The sequence below is a fragment of the Lithobates pipiens genome, unplaced genomic scaffold (assembly GCF_037356315.1).
Source record: "Lithobates pipiens isolate NorthernLeopardFrog02 unplaced genomic scaffold, aLitPip1_a1.2 Scaffold_23, whole genome shotgun sequence".
NCBI classification, from domain to species: domain Eukaryota; kingdom Metazoa; phylum Chordata; class Amphibia; order Anura; family Ranidae; genus Lithobates; species Lithobates pipiens.
In genome coordinates, this window is record NW_027507785.1 from 286,768,774 (window position 1) to 286,788,936 (window position 20,163).

Sequence of the window (20,163 nt, forward strand, 5' to 3'; positions counted from 1 at the left end):
GATGAAAAGCTCCCGTCTGACTTTTTCTGTTGGACATTCCGCTCGTGTGTACGCGGCATTAGGCTCCATTCATACCTGAGCATATCGATTCACTGGTGTTTTTTGGAAAAAAATGTTAAGCTTTTCTAAAGCATTTTAGAAGTATATTACTACAAGCATTTTACAGCTTCAGGCATCTTTGTTTAGCCAGTAGAAAGCACTAGGGGGAGAGGAAATTAGGGGGGGGGAGCTGCTATTTAAGCAGAAAATGCTAGAAAAACGCTCAAGTCAGCTGTTTCTATTGAATTCTATGGGGCCAAAAAAATTTTTTAATCTACCAAAAGAAGCTCATGTACTTTTCTGAGCTTCAGGTGTTTTGCTTCAGGCGACCGAATGCATAGATGTGAACAAGGGTCATTGAAATGAATAGGATTTGGCTTATTGAGTGTTTTAGAGCTACAAGCCTCAAGCCAAAAATTGCTCAGGTGTGAATGAGGCCTAAGAATAGTTTTTTACATTTTAGAATGGGGTGCCTTGAGACTGTCCATAATCTTAAAGGGTGTCTTGACTGAAAAACAGTTGAGAAACACTGCTCTAGATAATTAATTCTTACTGCTGCTAGAGGTCTGCTGGTAAGCTGTATCTTCAGTTCATGGTTTGCCTGGTGCCAAACAGGATGGGAGTAGGGGAAATCTCACATATGGTGACACAGACAGCAGTTCACGGAGGTTCAAACCCTTCAGATCCCTTCTGAAAAAAAAAAGTGTCTGGTTCACCCTAAACACATTTTCATTGGTCCATCGATATAATGGACTGCCTCAATGGCCAATAGGAATGTGCAGGAGGCAGGAAGACTCAACTAGAAATTCGGTCTAAGCCCTTGTACACACAGTCGGGCATTCTGACAACCAAATCCGTTGGATTTTGTCCGAAACTGTTGCATACACACGGTCGGACAAAGTTGTCGGAAAATCCGATTGTACATAACGTGATGATGTTATTTCGTTACGACGGGACTACATTCAGGCTAGTAGCCAATAGCTTTGGTCTAGGAATTTGATTTGAGCATGCGTGGCACTTTGTCCGTCTGAGTAGGCTACACATGATCGGAGTATGTCCGATCGGAGCATTTTGTCGGAAAATTTTACGGACAAGTTGGAAAACTTGGTCCGTCGGACACTCCAACAGAAGCAGTCCGATGGAGACCACACACAGTCGGATTATCCGACAAAACGGTCTGATAGGACACATTCCGTCGGAATCTCCCACCTTGTGTACAAGGGCTTAGAGGCTTGGGGCTGTTGCAGGTAAGTACAGCAGTAGTTGCCTGCACATTATACCTGACAACATTTTTTATTTTTTAGCCATAGATTGGATTTAAAATCCATTAATAAAAAAATATCTAACACCAGTATTAGATCATTTGTATTTGCTTTCTAAGTTTACTGTCGTAAGTTTTTTTTTTTTTATACTTTGCATTTTTATTTGTTTATATGTGGATATTAATCCAATGCAAGTTCTGTTATTTGTATTAGTATAAAGTAATATATTTCATGTAAAAAAATGTGAGTCTAATATGATTATACTTTGGTCATATTTCCCTAGAATGTTATATTTGCTCTTATTAGTATGTACTTTCATATCTCCCCAAAGTAAGTTGTTCGGAAGCAGATGTCTTCATTTATCAACCAAAACATGTATGTCTGCAAGCCACAGGAGAAGAGGATTTGTCAATGTCGAGCAGTAAACATGAGCAAAACCAGATTTACCAGAGAATAAATCCCTATCGGTCTAGGGAGACCTTTTACTTAAATAATTCACTGCCTCTTGTTTTACGGTTATATTACTATTGTAAGTAAGCCGCTCAGCATGTCTTCCAATTACAGCTTTGCCTGTACACATTGTACCAAAGAACTACAAAGCTAGAAGAGTATAAAGATTATATATCACAATATAGAATTCCAGAATATCATGCAATCCTAAATCCTTGCAACATCCTTGGACAGTATTGAATCTATTATTTTACACAAATTTCAACAATAAACTACACACAAACAGCATGCGCCATAAAAATATATTAAGAAGATTATTGTGCAAAACTAATTTAGAAATGTATATAGAAAAATCTGTAACAATAATCAAAAAGAAAAAGCTATAACATAAATGAAAACCACAAAAAACAAGATTATTGTACATAGACAACACTGGACAACAAAGATTTTGCTTCCTGAATACAACACTTGTTGTATCTTGTAGATTTTAGACTGCTAATCATGAAAATAACCTGTAATATATATACCCTTTTACATACTGTTCTATAGCAATGGTATGTTTTCTGCAATTTGCAATAACCAGTTGGCTCTGCTGCACACATGAAAGAACCATACAACATCATGGAACTGTTGTTGTGGCACATCCAGTACACCAAGTACAACTGGAATATCTGTGGAGATCTAGTAGTAGTGGCTCTGCTGCTTGGAATGCAGCTCAGATAGAATGCAGCTCAGATATACCAAGTACTGTTGTTGGCCATTCTAAAGAGGATTTGGTTTCAGGACAGGAAAATGTGACACATGAACCACTTGTTATGACAAAGACATTTTTGCCTCCGCTTCATGTAAAACTCAGACTGATTAAAGTGGTTGTAAGCCTAGATTAAGGCTTACCTGGAGGTCCAAGAAATATCTCCTAAACCTATATTGTTTCATGTATATTGCAAACATTGCAAAGAAACCAACGTTACAGTCTAATGTACAGCGATGCAACGGTGTCAACATTGGGAACATATTATGTCTGAACATCATAGGCTTGATCAAGTACAAATACAGTAAGTGTAATTATGTAAGATAAAGAGATTAGATCGGTGATTAGGGTCCATTATGAGTGGAGATCTTAAGCTAAGGAACACGATCAAGGCCTAACACTTGGGGTGAGTTGTCATCGTAGCAGGGATGTAGAAACCATATTATCTTTTATAATAAACCTTACGGAAGAGAAGGGTAGGGGATAAGTAAACAGGCCAATTTCGTCATAAGGTTTCTAGAATCATCTATAAACATGCGATCCTTATGCTATGTGAATCTAGGCAAGCTAACGAACATCCCTTTTGGAGCCCAGTCCTACTGTATCTAATCAGCGCGTTAGTTATAATCATGAATAATGTTGTATTAAGTTGCTTTAGGAAGTACCCTTATGTCTAAGTCGGGTATGAGGAGAGGGGGGAGGGGGAATAGAATCAGGTAGATTGTTGGAGTGAAATAAAGAAGGGGAGGGTAGGGACACTGGGGGAAGGGAGAGGGGAATAAGGAGGGAATCCAATAGTCTCCGTTAAATATCGTTTGACTAGTGCATCGAAACTCTCCTAAGACAACAAAAACAGAAGTATGATGTATGGGCTAAGAAGGGTCAAAACAAAGACGTCTGGAGCGATCCAATGTTGACGAATGGATTTTTCAACTGGACTCAAATCTGTCCCAAAGATTTGAAACATGTTCTTAATCTAAAGTCTGTCTGATTTTTCGACAGCAAAGGTCCGATGAAGCCCACACACCGCCGAATTGTCCGACGGATTTGTTCCGTCGGACTTTTGCTGTTTAAAAATCCTGCCGTGTGTACACGTCATAAGACATTGCCACAATGGAAAAATGGTATTAAGGCAACTGGAATCAATCATTACTGGCTGACGATTGTTGCACACTGCAGCGCGATGCATCAGACACTGAGTACAAACAAAAATTAGGGCCGGTTCACAGCACAATTCCTCGATGTGTTTCTGCATGTGCATTTTTGATGTATTCCATTTTTTGACCCTCTTTTTTTCAACTCAATAAAGGACATTACAGTGCTTTCCGATACATTTTGATGTGTTTTGCCATACAGAAAAAATGCTTTCTATGCATTAAGGGGAAAAACAACTTGTACTGCATCAGCGCCCCAGAGCCCCCCTTTTACTTACTGAAACCAAATTGCACCTGCACCGGAAACGAGCACACTCGTTATAGCTGGTGTTTCAGGTCCTGATTGGATAGATTGATAGTGCAGCCATTGGCTGCTGCCAATTAAATCCAATGACGTGGGAGCCAGGGGGCAGAACCAAGTATATTCATTGGCTTGCGCAAAAGTTATAGCGTCTACAAAATAGGGGATAGATTTATGGCATTTTAATTTTTTTACTAGTAATGGTGGTGGTCAGCGATTTTAATTGGGACTGCGACATTGCGGCGGACAGATCGGATACTCTTGACACCTTTTTTGGGACCATTGAGATCTATACAGCGATCAGTGCTAAAAATAGCCACTGATTACTGTATAAATGACACTGGCAGGGAAGGGATTAACACTAGGGGGCAATCAAAGTGTTAAATGTGTGCCCTCAGTGTGTTCTAACTGTGGGGGCTGGGACTGACTAGAGGCGGAGACATATAACTGTTCCTAACTAATAGGAACACATAATCTGTCTCTCCTCTCACACACAGATCCCCATTCTGTCTCTTGTGCCCGCGATCGCGGGTGGGCACACGCATCGGTCCTCCGCCATGCAGCAGCTGCTAAGGCCCTTAAAGGACGTCGTTTTGCGCAGGGCTGCCAACCTGCCGACGTATATGTACCGGTCGGGAAGTGGTTAAAGAATGCACTGAAACATACTGCACAGGTGTAAACTAGGGCCATTGGAATCCATGTTAAACACTGTCCATGTGTTTTTAATACAAAATAAAAATGTACTGGACTGCATCTGGTGCGACCTAGCCCTTAGCCTTGTTGAACTCATGCATCATGTCAGAAACATGTAATTAACCCGATGTGGACCGTCACATGTGCATTTACTGCGGCAGGATGGCCACTCTGTGCAGAGTCACGTACCTATACATGATTTTGCACTTCTGGGTCTGGGGCGCACCGCCGGCTTCCCGCTCTCGCTGTGAGGCACAGGTAGAATGGCGATCTGCCTATGTAAACAAGGCAGATTGCCCTTCTGTTAGTAGGGAAGGTAGTGATCCTGTGTTTCTGCTAAGCACCTCCCACACAGTTAGCAAGCACTACCTAGGAACATATTTAACCCTTTGATCGCCTCTGATGGAACGCCTTCCCCGCCAGTGTCATTAGTACAGTGATAGTGCATATTTTTAGCATTGATCACTGTATTATTGTCACTGGTCCCGCTATAAGTCACTGATCGCCGCCATTACTAGTAAAAAAAATATATATATGTGTATGTATATATATATATATAATATATATATATTATTCCAAAAATATGTCCCACAGTTGTAGGCGCTATAACGTTTGCGTAAACCAATCATTATACGCTTATTTGGATTTTGTTTTCCAAAAAAAATGTAGCAGAATACATATTGGCCAAAACTGATGAAGAATCTACTTTTTTTTTTTGGATGTGTTTTATAGCAGAAAGTAAAAAATATTGTTTTTTTAATTGTTGGTCTTTTTTAGTTTTATGGCACAAAAAATAAAAACCGCAGAGGTGATCAAATACCACCAAAAGAAAGCTCTATTTGTGGGATAAAAAGGACATCAATTTTATTTGGGTACAGGGTCACACCACTGCGCAATTGTTAAAGTAACACAGTGTCATATCACAAAAAATTGCCTGGTCATAAAGGGGGGTAAATCTTCCAGCAGCCAAGTGGTTAAAGAGCGTATCTGCCCAACAGTGATAGAAGATTCTTTAGCACTTCAGCTAGCAAGGGAGCAGTGCCGTTAAATAGCGATCCTATTGCTTGCAAACAAGAAGAGAATATTGAACTAGAGCAGTGCAGCTAGACAGCTAGATCAGACAAACTAGTAGCAGTTGGTCACATTGAACTGGACTTTTCTATGATGTTGAAGATGTTTTGTAGCTTATCCAAGCCACTTCTTCAGTTTTAATGAAAAAGAAGACGTGTATTTCCTCCAACTAATTAGAACTTAGGAAGTTGCTGGGGTACGCTTCAAAACATCATCAACATCACAGAACATGTCCAGTTGAATGTGACTAACTACTACTAGCTATAGCATGACCTGGATAAGTGAGAAGCTTCGCAGACAGGCATGCGGTCTTTTGTAAACACCCATCATGTGAAACAAGTTAGGATTTATCTTTTGATGTTGGAATGTTGGTCTCTCTTATGCCCTGTACACACGATCGGATTTTCCGATGGAAAATGTGTGATAGGACCTGGTTGTTGGAAATTCCGACCGCGTGTTGGCTCCATAACACATTTTCAATATGAATTTCCGTTACACAAAATTTGAGATCTGCTTCTCAAATTTTCTAACAACAAAATCCGTTGTCGGAAATTCCGATCATGTGTACACTATTCCGATGCACAAAGTTTCACGCATGTTCGGAGTCAAGCAGAAGAGCCGCACTGGCTAGTGAACTTCATTTTTCTCGGCTCGTCGTACGTGTCGTACGTCGCCGCATCTTCTTGACGTTCGGAATTTCCGACCAGCTTTGTGTGACCATGTGTATGCAAGACAAGTTTGAGCCAACATTTGTCGGAAAAAACCTCATGGATTTTGTTGTCGGAAAATCTTATCGTGTGTCCAGGGCATTACTCGTTTAATTGAACCTCTGACCATACAAGCAAGTACCATGGACCCATTTATGTGATGTGATTGCAATGCTGTACACATGTAAACGAGACTTGGGGCTCTTTCACACAGGACAGATCCATGATGATCCGCCCCGTGGACATCCGCTTGCTCAGCGGGGATCGCTCCGTCGATCTCAGCTGAGCAGGAAGATGACAGGTCCGTCTCTGCACACTTTGCAGGGATGGACCTGTCAGAGCACCGCTCTCCCTATCCCCGATCCGATGGCAGATGGAAAAGTAGGTTTTTCCTCCGTCACACTTTTTCGGATCGAAGCGGGTCGGATGTCAGCGGACATGTCACCGCCGACATCCATAGAGGTCTATGGAGCATCCGTTCAGGTCCGCCTAAAAAACTGACAGGCGGACCTGAACAGATCGTTCGCCTGAAAGAGGCATTAGGAGTATTTACTGATTTATAATATTTTGAAATTTTTAACTTGTGATTTAATTTTTTCCCTAGATTTCAATCTGACCATCGAGCTTCAGCCAACTGGGAAGAGATCCATTCTCGCGTAAAAAATATATTAAGGACGAATAGTGCTCGACAGAGGATGGTTTTTGTGAGTATCGCCAATGTACGATATTTTTGTATATAAGGGATATTAACCACTTCAATACAGGGCATTTTCACCCCCTTCCTGCCTAGACCAATTTTCATCTTTCAGCGCTGTAACATTTTTAATGACAATTGCACGGTCATTCAACACTGTACCCATATGAAATTGATTTGACATGAATCATTTTTTCCCCCACAAATAGAGCTTTCTTTTGGTGGTATTTGATCACCACTGCGGTTTTTATTTTTTGCGCTATATATAAAAAAAGAGTTACAACTTTTTGCTATAATAAATATCCCAATTTAAAAAAACACATTTCTTCCTCAGTTTAGGCCAATATGTATTCTTCTACATATTTTTGGTAAAAAAAAAAATCGCAATAAGCGTATATTGATTGGTTTGCATAAAGGTTATAGCGCCTACAAAATAGGGGATCGATTTATGGTATTTCTATTTTTTTTTCTTTTTTTTTTTACTAATAACGGTGGCGATCTGCGCTATTGTGGTATTGCAACGGACAAATTGGACACTTTTGACACTATTTTGGGACCATTGACAATTATACAGCGATAGATATTATAAATATGCACTGGTTACTGTATAAATGACACTGGCAAGAAGGGGGTAACACTAGGGGGGGATCAAGGGGTTAAATGTGTTACCTAGAGAGTAATTCCAATCGGTAGGCATCGCGGCCGCTAGGCACGTGCATCGGCTCCTGAGCTTGTGCCCCCTAGACAGCCAGGAAGAAGAAGATATTATATGACGGCCGCCCAGGATGAGAGAGCCACCTTGCGGCTGTCATATTACTATACGCAAGAAGTTGTTAAATAGAAAAAAGGTATAATTGCAAAAATGATATTGAAGCTTCTTCACATCTTTTTTGATACTGCACACATTGCACGTTGTAGGAATAGTAACCAAGAAATGTTTGATGCAGAAGTATCATGAAGTGTCATGAATCTGCAGTAATACTTTCATGCCCTGTCTGCTTACCTCTGGTCTGTGTATCAGCCTTAGGGCCTGCACTCTCACACCTACATGGTTAAGTAATCTTCCCTCAGAGGGCCTCCACCCTAGCCTCTACAGCATTCACTATTTAACACCATGTTCTCCAAGCCTGCCTTGCCTGACCAATATTGTGTTTGGCTTCCTGTGTGCGGCACATCTGATTCTGGGTGTTTACCATCCTTGGCTTGTTCTCGACTATCCTTGTCTGCTTCATACCCTGACCTTTGGCATTTTCAATAACTATCTCTGTCTGCTCGTTGTCCCGACCTTTTGGCTTATCTCCTGACTATGCCTTGTTGTCCTGGTCTGCTGCTCCCTCTCTATCCTCCAGTAGCCTACTGTGAGCTGGGAGACCCTGGGGGCTGCGACCTGGAGCCAGTTGCAGTGAAGTCCATCCCCACCATTAGGGGCCCTGGTGAACATCTGCTGGCTCTTAGACTCCGGCCCCCTGTGGAATCTCATGCTCTAGCTCCCAGTATGATCTGTGTTGGTGCTTCAGAGGACCTGCTTTCCTGTACAACCCAGAGCTCCATCCGCAGCAGTCAGCCGTAGGGTCCACTACCTTAGTAATGCACTCCTGACCCCTATGGTGTGCATCTGTCACCTGGCCCCAGATGACCTGACATAAAGTTAACTATAAAAATCTTTCCCTGCAAGGTAAACTCATACCCAAATAAAATGTATGTCCTTTTTTTTCCCACAAATAGAGCTTTCTTTTGGTGGTATTTGATCACCTCTGCGGTTTTTATTTTTTGTGCTATAAACAAAAAAAGACCGACATTTTTTAAAAAAAAACAATATTTTTTACTTTCTGCTATAATATATATCCAAAAAAAAAAGAAAAAACAGTTTAGACCAATATGTATTCGTCTACATATTTTTGGTAAAAAAAATCCTAATAAGCGTATATTGATTGGTTTGCACAAAAGTTAAAGCGTCTACAAACTATGAGATTTAGATTTAGGGACTTTTCTTTTATTTTTTTATTGTTTTTACTGATAATGGCGGCGATCTGCGCGTTTTAGCGGGACTGCGACAATGCGGCGGACAAATCTGACCATAAGTGACACTTTTTGGCGACCAGTGACACCAATACAGTGATCAGGGCAAATAGAAATGCACTGATCACTGTATAAGTAACACTGGCAGGGAAGGGGTTAACATCAGGGGCGATCAAAGGGTTAAATGTGCTCCCTGCTAGTGTTTTCTAACTGTGCGGCTGATGGACTGACAGGAAGAACACAGAGATTGCTGTTCCTGATTACTAGGAACAGACGATCTCTGTGTACTTCCCTGTCAGAATGGGGATCTGCCTTGTTTACATGGGCAGATCCTCGTTCTGCCTCTCTGTGGAGCAATCGTGGGTGGCCAGATTGGCTCAACCTCCGTGCAGGGGACGTGCGCCCTCAGCATCTAGTGCACAAAACAATGTACAGGTACGTTGTTTCAAGCAATAGAGCCACCCTGTCGCAATATATATGAGGTGGGCAGTCTTTAAGTGGTTAATAATATTCAATGACAATATGGCTTGTGTAGCAATTGAAGATGATATATATATATATATATATATATATATATATATATATATATATATATATATATATGTTTTTATTATTATTTACTATTTCTTTTTCCCTTTTTTTACCCTTTAAGTATAAAATATTTTAAAAGCTTTTTATTGCTTTATCACATCTAACATCCTGCCCAAAACTCCCAATGGAGAATTGCGCCAACTCCTATTTATAAGCCTGCTGCCTAAAATAGAAGGAAAGGTTGAGCAGAGAGGTGAAGGGTCCATTCGCACTTCTGCAGTTCTTTGCTGTAATCTCACAGCAGGAGGTCTGCAGCTCATGTCCAATATCCATCTTAGTCAACTGCTGCGGCTCACATTGCTGCATAAAAATGCAATTATTTTATAGAAAATCCTTCCTGCTACATTTTGATGCATTTATCTACAAGTCACTTATCCTAAGACTCAATTAAAAGGCATGTGAAGCGTGTTTTAGCCTTTTTGTAGGGTTGTTCACACCAGCCCCCTTTTGCAGTGTTGTGCCACGCAGTCCCAACCCATATTGAAGGCAACTTGTCTTATGTTCCACATGCTATAACACACTGCCATATAGAGAGTACAATAGGGTTTAAGGATAACTACAGTTTAAGTTAAAATTTAAAAAAGCATGCCGTGTACTCATTCGTGATCTGTTCTGTCTACGGGCACTACCAAGTATCCCTGTATTTTAGGTGGCACACAACACTTTTAGTTTATAGTCTAGTTACGTGGGCTTTGCGATATTATTTTGTGCTTATCCCCACAATTCAGTGATTAGGTCTTTCATTTAATTTTTTATCAGCAATTTGTTAACTTGCTAGTTGTAATACAATATATTCCTTTTTTGCGTGCTTTATTGCAGAGACCTTGTCTTATCTATTGCCTTGACTGAATATATACACCATAGGTGCAGGTCTGTGTTAAAGGGGTTGTAAACCCTCATGTTTTTTCACCTTAATGCATCCTATGCATTAGGCTGGGTTCACACTGCTGCGGAAGCGAGAACCGGATGTGATTCGCACCGCACTGCAGTGCAAATCACATCCGATCTCTGTGCGATGCGAGTTCAGCCATACAGATAGTATGGGTGAATTTGCATCGCACCCGCCGCAAACTCGCACGGGACCCTTTTTTTGGTCTGCAGCAGAATCAGATCGCATGGGTGTTCACACCATGCGATCCGATTCCTGTCCGAGTTTGCAGATCGCACTGCGATATGCGGACTGATCTGGGGGTGTCATTAACATTTCACTGACACTCCCAGCAGTCCGCATAGGGCAGTGTGAACTGCCAGCAGGAGGCATGCGATGCGGGAAAACGCTGCGGTTTCGTGGCGTTCCCGCATCGCTCCGGTGTGAACCCAGCCTTAAGGTGAAAAAACACCTGGCAGCGACCATTGTCATTTATACAGCAATCAGTGCTATTTAAATGCACTGATTCCTGTGTAAATGACACTGGCAGTGAAGGAGTTAACCACTAGGGGGCAGTGTAGGTGTTATGTATGACATTATGTGTTTTTTTTATTGTAGGGGGCGTGGCCTGGCATGTGACGTCACTGATTGTCTTTCCCTATAACAGGGAACAGACGATCAGTGACAGCCACAGTAGGAAGCACGGGGAGTGGTTTGTTTACACAGACCTCTCCTCGTTCTTCAGCTCTGTGACCCGATCGTGGGACACCAGCGGCGATCGGGACCGCGGCCACGGTCACGGAGCTCAGGACCAAGTCGTTATTAGAATGGTAAAGAATTTATGTGAAAAAAAACAAAAAAGGTTGCTTAACCACTTTAGCTCCAAAAGATTTTACCCCCTTCATGGTCGGCCATTTTTTATATTTAGCACTGCACTGCACATGCCGCGCTGTACACAAACACCATTGCTATCATTTGTTTTCACACAAATAGAGCTTTCTTTTGGTGATATTTGATCACCACTGGGTTTTTTTTTTTTTTTTTTTTTTTTGCTATATAAACCAAAAAAAGAAAAACAATATTTTTTACTTTCTGCCATCTAAAATCTAGTTAGTTCATAAATGTTGGCCAAAATGTATTTTGTTACATGTCTTTTGTAAGAAAAGTGTATATTAATTGGTTTGCATGAAAGTTGCAGCCCCTATAAACTATGGTATATATAATGGAATTTTAACTTTTTTTATATATACTATTAATGGCAGTGATCAAGACACTTATAATGGGACTGTGGCAATCTCACACTAACTGGGGGGGGGGGCTGACTTAAAGTGTATAGATATGGCTTGTGCTGTAGCGAATGACAGCACCGTCAGGGTGGGGTGCGCACACCTCCAATCCTGGAAATGCAAATCATGTATAATTATGTGATCTTGCACAGCCGAAGTGCTTTTATTTCCCACCACTACCTTTCCTTTGTACTGGCTTCAAAATAGCAAATGCAATCACTTAGGGTCTATGCACATTGGGAATACCAAATGTGCTTTTTGGTGGGGGTTTTTTCAGTCTGTATAAGCATCTCTATGTTAGGCTATTTGTCCATGCACATTATGGAGTTTACAGGTATATTTGTAGACAAGCATTTAGAGGCAAAAAAAAAACAGAATCGCGTTTTTCAGAGGAGATTTCTGGCATAAAAACTCTTGATGCGCATAAACGCTCAGAAATGCAGTATTTAGGAGCTTTTGCTCTTTTGAAGTGTACATTGATTATAAGGAAAAATGAGCAGAGGGGAATGTTTTGGGGAAAAAAATGCTTATAAAAGTGAATACCCAACCAATCAACTCTCATAAACTCTTGTGCAATACGAGCCACTATGGGCATTCATTTTGATGCTGCTTTTTCTGCCAGAGGTTCTGACATTTGTTCAGCTGCCTAGTGTGCATGGACCTTTAGAGTTTGCATGAGTAGTTTAACACTTTTAGTAGTCACAGTGGTCGTAAAGCCACTTTGTGTTCTTATTAGACTTCCCAGTGTTGGATTAAGACCCGTTTCAGACTGCCAGCGCCTGAGCGTCGGTGGTAAAGCGGCACTATTTTTAGGGCCTCTTTGCCGTTGTTGCTATTCGGTCGCTAGTTGGGCAGTTTTAACCCCCGTTAGTGGCTGGAAAAGGGTTAAATCCGCCCGCAAAATGCTGTTGCAGTGGCGATTTGCCGGTGGTTTGGTGGCGCTGCCCATTGATTTCAGTGGGCAGGAGCGGTATATTCACCGCTCCTCCACCACTGCGAAGAAGCTGCTGGCAGGACTTTTTGTGATGCCCTGTCAGTGCAGCGCCCCAGTGTGAAAGCATTTGGGCTTTCACACTGGGTTTGCAGCTGAGGCTTTTTTCAGGTGCTATGCAGGCGCTAGAAAAATGCCTCCAGTGTGGAAGGGATCTAAGTTATGTGCCCCAGTGTATGTTCTTTATTAAAAAAAATGCCGCTTTTTACCTTATTTCAGAGCACAGCTCAACTCTCATGTGACCAACGGCTGCTCTTCTCCCCCAATCTGAGAACTACAGCAGGAGTCGCTGAGACTCTCCCACTGACGTCAGACAGGAGGAGAGCGGCAGGCAGTCACATGAGCGCCGAGCAACGCTCTGAAATTAGGTATAAATTGGCTTTTTTTTTATTTTTATAAAGCACATACACTGGGCACATAACTTAATCTAACACTAGGGATTCTAGTAAAACAACACAGTTATTTTAGCAGCAGGATGGGCTAGGAGCAGATCTGCAAAGACTAGCTGATAGGCGGGCGGAGGGGGAGAGACAGCGGGATGATGGCCGCACGTAAACTGACCATGGTAATCATGGATCAGCAGCCGTGATAAGCATGGTCAGTTTACAGAGGGAAGGGCAGGATCAGCCAGGTATTTTAGATGGAAAGGGACAAATTACAAAGCACAATCGCTGTGCTGTTATTCATGCTTTAACCACTTGCCGACCGCCGCACGACGATATACGAGGAAGTGATGTATTCTCTCCTCCGTGTCGGTATTTTTCGTTCCGGCACCGAGGAGAGAGGTTCGGTGAGTTGCACCAACACACCACACATACAGTAGAACATGCCAGGCACACTCACACCCCCCCTTTACCCCCCGATCACCCCCCCAATTACCCCTGCCCCCCCAGTCACAGTGACACCAATTGCATTTTTTTTTTTTTTTTGCATTGGTGTCATTTGTGACTGTAATAACTGTTAGGGCAGTTAGGGTTAGCCCCCTTTAGTTCTAATGTACCCCCCTAACCCCCCCAATAAAGGTTTAACCCCGTGATCACCCCCCGTCGCCAGTGTTACTAAGGCTGGGTTCACATTGCAGCGGTTTGAGAACGGATGTGATTCGCACCGCACTGCAGTGCAAATCACATCCGATCTCTGTGCGATTCGAGTTCAGCCATACAGATAGTATGGCTGAATTAGTGTCGCACCCACCGCACCCGCCGCAAACTCGCACGGGACCCTTTTTTTGGTCCGTGGCAGAATCGGATCGCATGGGTGTTCACACCATGCGATCCGAGTTTGCAGATCGCACTGCGATATGCGAACTGATCTGGGGGTGTCATTAACATTTCACTGACACTCCCAGCAGTTCGCATAGGGCAGTGTGAACTGCCGCCGGGAGGCATGCGATGCGGGAACCCGCCGCGGATTCGTGGTGTTCCCGCATCGCTCCAGTGTGAACCCAGCCTAATAAGCGATCATTTTTCTGATCGCTGTATTAGTGTCACAGGTGACGCTAGTTAGGCAGGTAGGTATTTAGGTTCGCCGCAACTTTTTATAGCGCCAGGGACCCCCATATACTACCGCATAAAGCCCCCTGATTGCCCCCTAGTTAACCCTTTCACCAGTGATCACCATTTAACTGTTACAGGTGACGCTGGTTGGTTAGTTATTTTTTTATAGTTTCAGGGCACCCGCCATTTATTAACTAATAAAGGTTTAACCCCCTGATCACCCGGCGGGTGTCATTTGTGACTGTAATAACTGTTAGGGCAGTTAGGGTTAGCCTCCTTTAGTTCTAAGGTACCCCTCTAACCCCCCCAATAAAGGTTTAACCCCGTGATCCCCCCCCTGTCGCCAGTGTCACTAAGGCTGGGTTCACATTGCAGCGGTTTATGAGAACGGTTGTGATTCGCACCGCACTGCAGTGCAAATCACATCCGATCTCTGTGCGATTCGAGTTCAGCCATACAGATAGTATGGCTGAATTCGTGTCGCACCCGCCGCACCCGCCGCAAACTCGCACGGGACCCTTTTTTTGGTCCGCAGCAGAATCGGATCGCATGGGTGTTCACACCATGCGATCCGAGTTTGCAGATCGCACTGTGATATGCGAACTGATCTGGGGGTGTCATTAACATTTCACTGACACTCCCAGCAGTTCGCATAGGGCAGTGTGAACTGCCGCCGGGAGGCATGTGATGCGGGAACCCGCCGCGCATTCGTGGCGTTCCCACATCGCTCCAGTGTGAACCCAGCCTAATAAGCGATCGTTTTTCTGATCACTGTATTAGTGTCACAGGTGACGCTAGTTAGGCAGGTAGGTATTTAGGTTCGCCGCAGCTTTTTATAGCGCCAGGGACCCCCATATACTACCGCATAAAGCCCCCTGATTGCCCCCTAGTTAACCCTTTCACCAGTGATCACCATATAACTGTTACAGGTGACGCTGGTTGGTTAGTTATTTTTTTTATAGTTTCAGGGCACCCGCCATTTATTACCTAGTCTCACTAGTGTACCCCTAAATTTAGGGGTGTCTACTTTCCAAAATGGGGTCATTTGGGGGGGCTTTCTAACGCCCTTAGAAAGCCTGAAGGCGGTGCTTGGTTTTCGGGGCCCCGTACGCGGCTAGGCTCCCAAAAAGTCCCACATATGTGGTATCCCCGTACTCAGGAGAAGCATTTAGGGCATAATTTTCCCGCAACTTGTGGCAAAATATAAAATATTCCATGGACTCAACATGCCTCTCAGCAAATAGCTTGGGGTGTCTACTTTCTAAAATGGGGTCATTTGTGGGGGTTTTGTGCCATCTTGGCATTTTATGGCCTTCAAAACTGTAATAGGTAGTGAGGAGTGAAGTCAAATATTTACGCCCTTAGAAAACCTGAAGGCGGTGCTTGGTTTTCGGGGCCCCGTATGTGGCTAGGCTCCCAAAAAGTCCCACATATGTGGTATCCCCGTACTCAGGAGAAGCAGCAGAATTTATTTTGGGGTGTCATTTCACATATGCCCATGGCATGTGTGAGCAATATATCATTTAGTGACAACTTTGTGAAAAAAAAAATAAAAAAAAATTAAAGTTTGTAATTTTCCCGCAACTAGTGGCAAAATATAAAATATTCCATGGACTCAAAATGCCTCTCAGCAAATAGCTTGGGGTGTCTACTTTCTAAAATGGGGTCATTTGTGGGGGTTTTGTGCCATCTTGGCATTTTATGGCCTTCAAAACTGTAATAGGTAGTGAGGAGTGAAGTCAAATATTTACGCCCTTAGAAAACCTGAAGGCGGTTCTTGGCTTTCGGGGCCCCGTACGCGGCTAGGCTCCCAAAAAATCCCACACGTGTGGTATCCCCGTACTCAGGAGAAGCAGCAGAATTTATTTTGGGGTGTCATTTCACATATGCCCATAGCATGTGTGAGCAATATATCATTTAGTGACAACTTTGTGTAAAAAAAAAAAAATATATATTTTTTTGTCATTATTCAATCGCTTGAGGCAAAAAAATAAAATATTCGATGGGCTCAACATGCCACTTATCAATTTCCTTAGGGGGTCTACTTTCCAAAATGGGGTCATTTGGGGGGGTTTTGTACTGCCCTGCCATTTTAGCATCTCAAGAAATGAGATAGGCAGTCGTAAACTAAAAGCTGCGTAAATTCCAGAAAACGTACCTTAGTTTGTAGATGTGACAACTTTTGCGCAAACCAATAAATATACAGTTATTGACTTTTTTTTTACCAAAGACATGTGGCTGAATACATTTTGGCCTAAATGTATGACTAAAATTGAATTTATTGGATTTTTCTAATAACAAAAAGTAGAAAATATCATTTTTTTTCAAAATTTGCGGTCTTTTTCCATTTATATCGCAAAAAATAAAAATCGCAGAGTCTGTCAAATACCATCAAAAGAAAGCTCTATTTGTGGGAAGAAAAGGACGCACATTTTGTTTGGATACAACATTGCATGACCGCGCAATTACCAGTTAAAGCAGCGCAGTGCCAAATTGTAAAAAGACCTCTGGTCATTTACCAGCAAAATGGTCCGGTCTGAAAGTGGTTAAAGGAACAGAATCGTTCTCAATTTTTTTTTTTTCCCTTAGGGTCGCAACCGCTTTAAATAGTAATTTTTTTTAGAGGCATGTACAGTACATCAGACCAAGAAAAGGGACAACTGGTATGAGAAAGAGAAATTTGCTTCCTAAAGAGGGACAGTCGCTCCAAATGAGGGACAGTCTGGAGCTATGGGGAACCACATGTAATGACAGGAAAAGTTTATATTTTTTTCTTCATTAGTAATATATGTTTTTATTTATTTATTTTTTAATTCCTTTATTAAAGCGGTAGTAAACCCGCAGAATTTTTTTTTTCAGACCTGTAAGGGAAAAGGCATAATGAGCTAGTATGAACCGAATATTAACGCATTATGAAAATGTTTGCCTTAGAACGAGGCCCCGACATCTCACCCGATACACGCTAAGGGAGCTGACAGGTTCCCTCGGCGTGTCTTCCGGATATGGCAGCTCCAGCGCTGTGAGTGGCCGGATCAGCGATATTGTCACTCCCGCGCAGGGTCCAGTGTCTGCCGGGATTCCAGCGCAGAATCCCATGTGCGCCTGCGCCGCTGCAGCCTGTGGCTCATTGCGAGGGGAATATCTCCTAAACCATACAGGTTTAGGCGATATTTTTTTTTACCTACAGGTAAGCCTTATTATAGGCTTACCTGTAGGTAAAAGTAAAAAAAAACACTATACAACCGCTTTAATACTGTCCATTTCTACGTGTATGTAAATGAGTCTTTTGCTCATGAATCTATGACGATCTTTCTGTCTTGTTCTGATATAATGGAAGCATGGTCAAAGTAGTGCAAAGATTGTATTTGTTTTAAAAAGTTGTCAAACGGCTTCCCTCTGCATCATCTCGAAAAGTTTCCACCTTGATGGCTGCTGACTTTTTTTGTTTTACTTTTACCTTATGCATGTTGAATTGTTGTATGTTTAATTTTTCTGAAAAAAAAAAAAGAAAAAATCCAAATAGAGAGTGTCAGATATTTGACGCAGGGGCGTCAGAGATTCCTGCAGAAAGAAGAAAAGTGAAGGAATGGAGTGGAACAGAGAGAGCCTGGTAATTACAGCTAACCAGTACAAATGATCAGATGTCTAACAAGAACATATTAGCATGAGAGCTCGCTGAGCTTTGAAATTTGATTCTGATGTTCCGTTTTACAAATGTTCTACTGCCACGGGAGTTTAAAGGCATGAGCGCTGAATGGCAAGCACCAGTGATTTCCAAGGCCTCTGTAGAGTCTCTGAAATTTATAACCCACAGGAATTTTCCTTCCTTCTCTCCATTCGGCAGCGTTTAATTAAAAATATTCATCAATTTGTGGCTCATTACTCCACATTGCTCTTTATTCTCTCGCTGTTTTTTTTTTTTTCTATAAAATTCACTGTAAATGCTCGGTGTTTGTGTGAAGGACAGAGAACATTTTTCACTATGGTATAAATGATAGAAAATGTAACATTAGTGTTAAAATGGAAGTAAACCCTTCCAAACAACTTTGACCTACAGGTAAGCCTAGATTAAGGCTTACCTGTAGGTCCAAGTAATATCTCCTAAACCTATATGGTTTAGGAGATATTTGCCCGAAAATGGGCACCGCTGTCTACGGCGCATGCGCCGTAGACAGCGGCGCTCATGCGCACTAAATGCGGCAAGTCCAAGAATGGATTTGCCAAATTTGTCGACTCCCGTGCGCATGCGCGGGAGTGACGTCATCGCGGCCTCGCCGTATGACAGCGGCGGAGCTGCGAGGCGCGACTCCCGTGCGCATGCGCGGGAGTGACGTCATCGCGGCTTCGCCGCTGTCATTGGTCGGAGCTGCGAGACGCCACCAGCAAGATGGACGCGGCGGACTACAGGGATCAGCGGCGACTTCGCTGGCTCCTGTGTCAGGTAAGTGACACATAATGAGCTACTATGCGATGCATAGTAGTCCATTATGCTTTACCTTTGCAGGGAAAAAAAGAGGAAGTAAACCCATCAGGGTTTACTTCCTCTTTAAGTTTCTTTGGAAATGCAACTTTTTACCTACAGTCGTTGTCGCAACCATTTTGTTAAATGGTAAAGATTTATGAACATAAATTCTAGCATAAATTGATATATATCAAAAAGCTTTAAGATCTTGTCAGAACTGTTTTTGTTTAGATTTACTGGCCCTTTAAAATAAATGGCAGTCATTTTAAAGATGAGATCTAGCCAAAAACGATTTTTGTGCATTGCACTGTAAAAATAAATTACCAATAATTTAGCACGTGCCCTTTATGTATGCTGCTGCATTTGGAAAAAAAAAAGTTTACTTTAGACTCATAGTTCCGGTTGGAGTACATTGAGAAGACGTCTTGGCTTTTCTTATCTGACAGAAATGTCAGCTGCCCCAACGTCAGTGAAAGTTAATTCTCCATCATTAGTTTTATTGGGAGGAATAGTGCCCCAATGTTGGTCTTAGTGGGGGAATAGTACTCCATCTGGTTTCAGTAAAGGAAATGGTGCCGCACATAAGTGTCTACAAGGTATATTGCCCCAAGGGTCTGATAGAGGCAGGCAGAGGACCACATCCAGCCCCGGACCGCAGTTTGGAGACCGTTGCTTCAGCCCATCCTAATCAAGGTTCAAAGTGTTTTGCGGTAACACAATCTTCTACACACCACTATTGTAAAGAGCAGTTATGGACTTCTTATCAACATAAATACATCTGGCTACGGTCTTCTGACCCCTCACATTAACTGAAAGAACAGACCTTCATTAAGGGGAATTTATCAAAACGGAAGCAGACAGTATCTGGCACACTTGTGTATGGCAACCAATCACCTCCTCTATTCAGGTTGTTCAGTTAAGCTTTAAATATGAAATATAAAAGCTGGTTGGTTGCCATGCACAGCTGCTCCAGATATTTTTTTCATGTTTGCACCATTCCCTAAAACTCCAGGGACTGTAAATCTTTAGCCCTTGTACACACGGTCGGACATTCCGACAACCAAATCCATCGGATTTTGTCCGACGGATTTTGTCCGAAACTGTTGCATACACACGGTTGGACAAAGTTGTCAGAAAATCCGATCTTTCAGAACGTGATGACGTTATTTTGTTACGACGGGACTACGTTCAGGCTAGTAGCCAATAGCTTTGATGTAGGAATTTGATCTGAGAATGCGTGGCACTTTGTCCGATCGGAATTCTCTACACATGATTGGAGTATGTCTGATCGGAGCATTTTGTCGGAAAATTTTACCAACAAGTTGGAA

The 20,163-nt window shown here is 42.4% G+C and overlaps 1 protein-coding gene across 3 annotated transcripts in view; it reads left to right on the forward strand.

The window, feature by feature from the left end:
- SPATA6 (spermatogenesis associated 6) overlaps positions 1–20,163 on the forward strand; it is a 156,517-nt gene that overhangs the window by 127,706 nt on the left and 8,648 nt on the right. For all 3 annotated transcript variants that reach the window (XM_077450280.1, XM_077450282.1, XM_077450281.1), the window contains one exon: positions 7,033–7,132. In XM_077450280.1, coding sequence (XP_077306406.1) covers positions 7,033–7,132 — 100 coding nt within the window. The remainder of the gene's footprint in view (positions 1–7,032; positions 7,133–20,163) is intronic.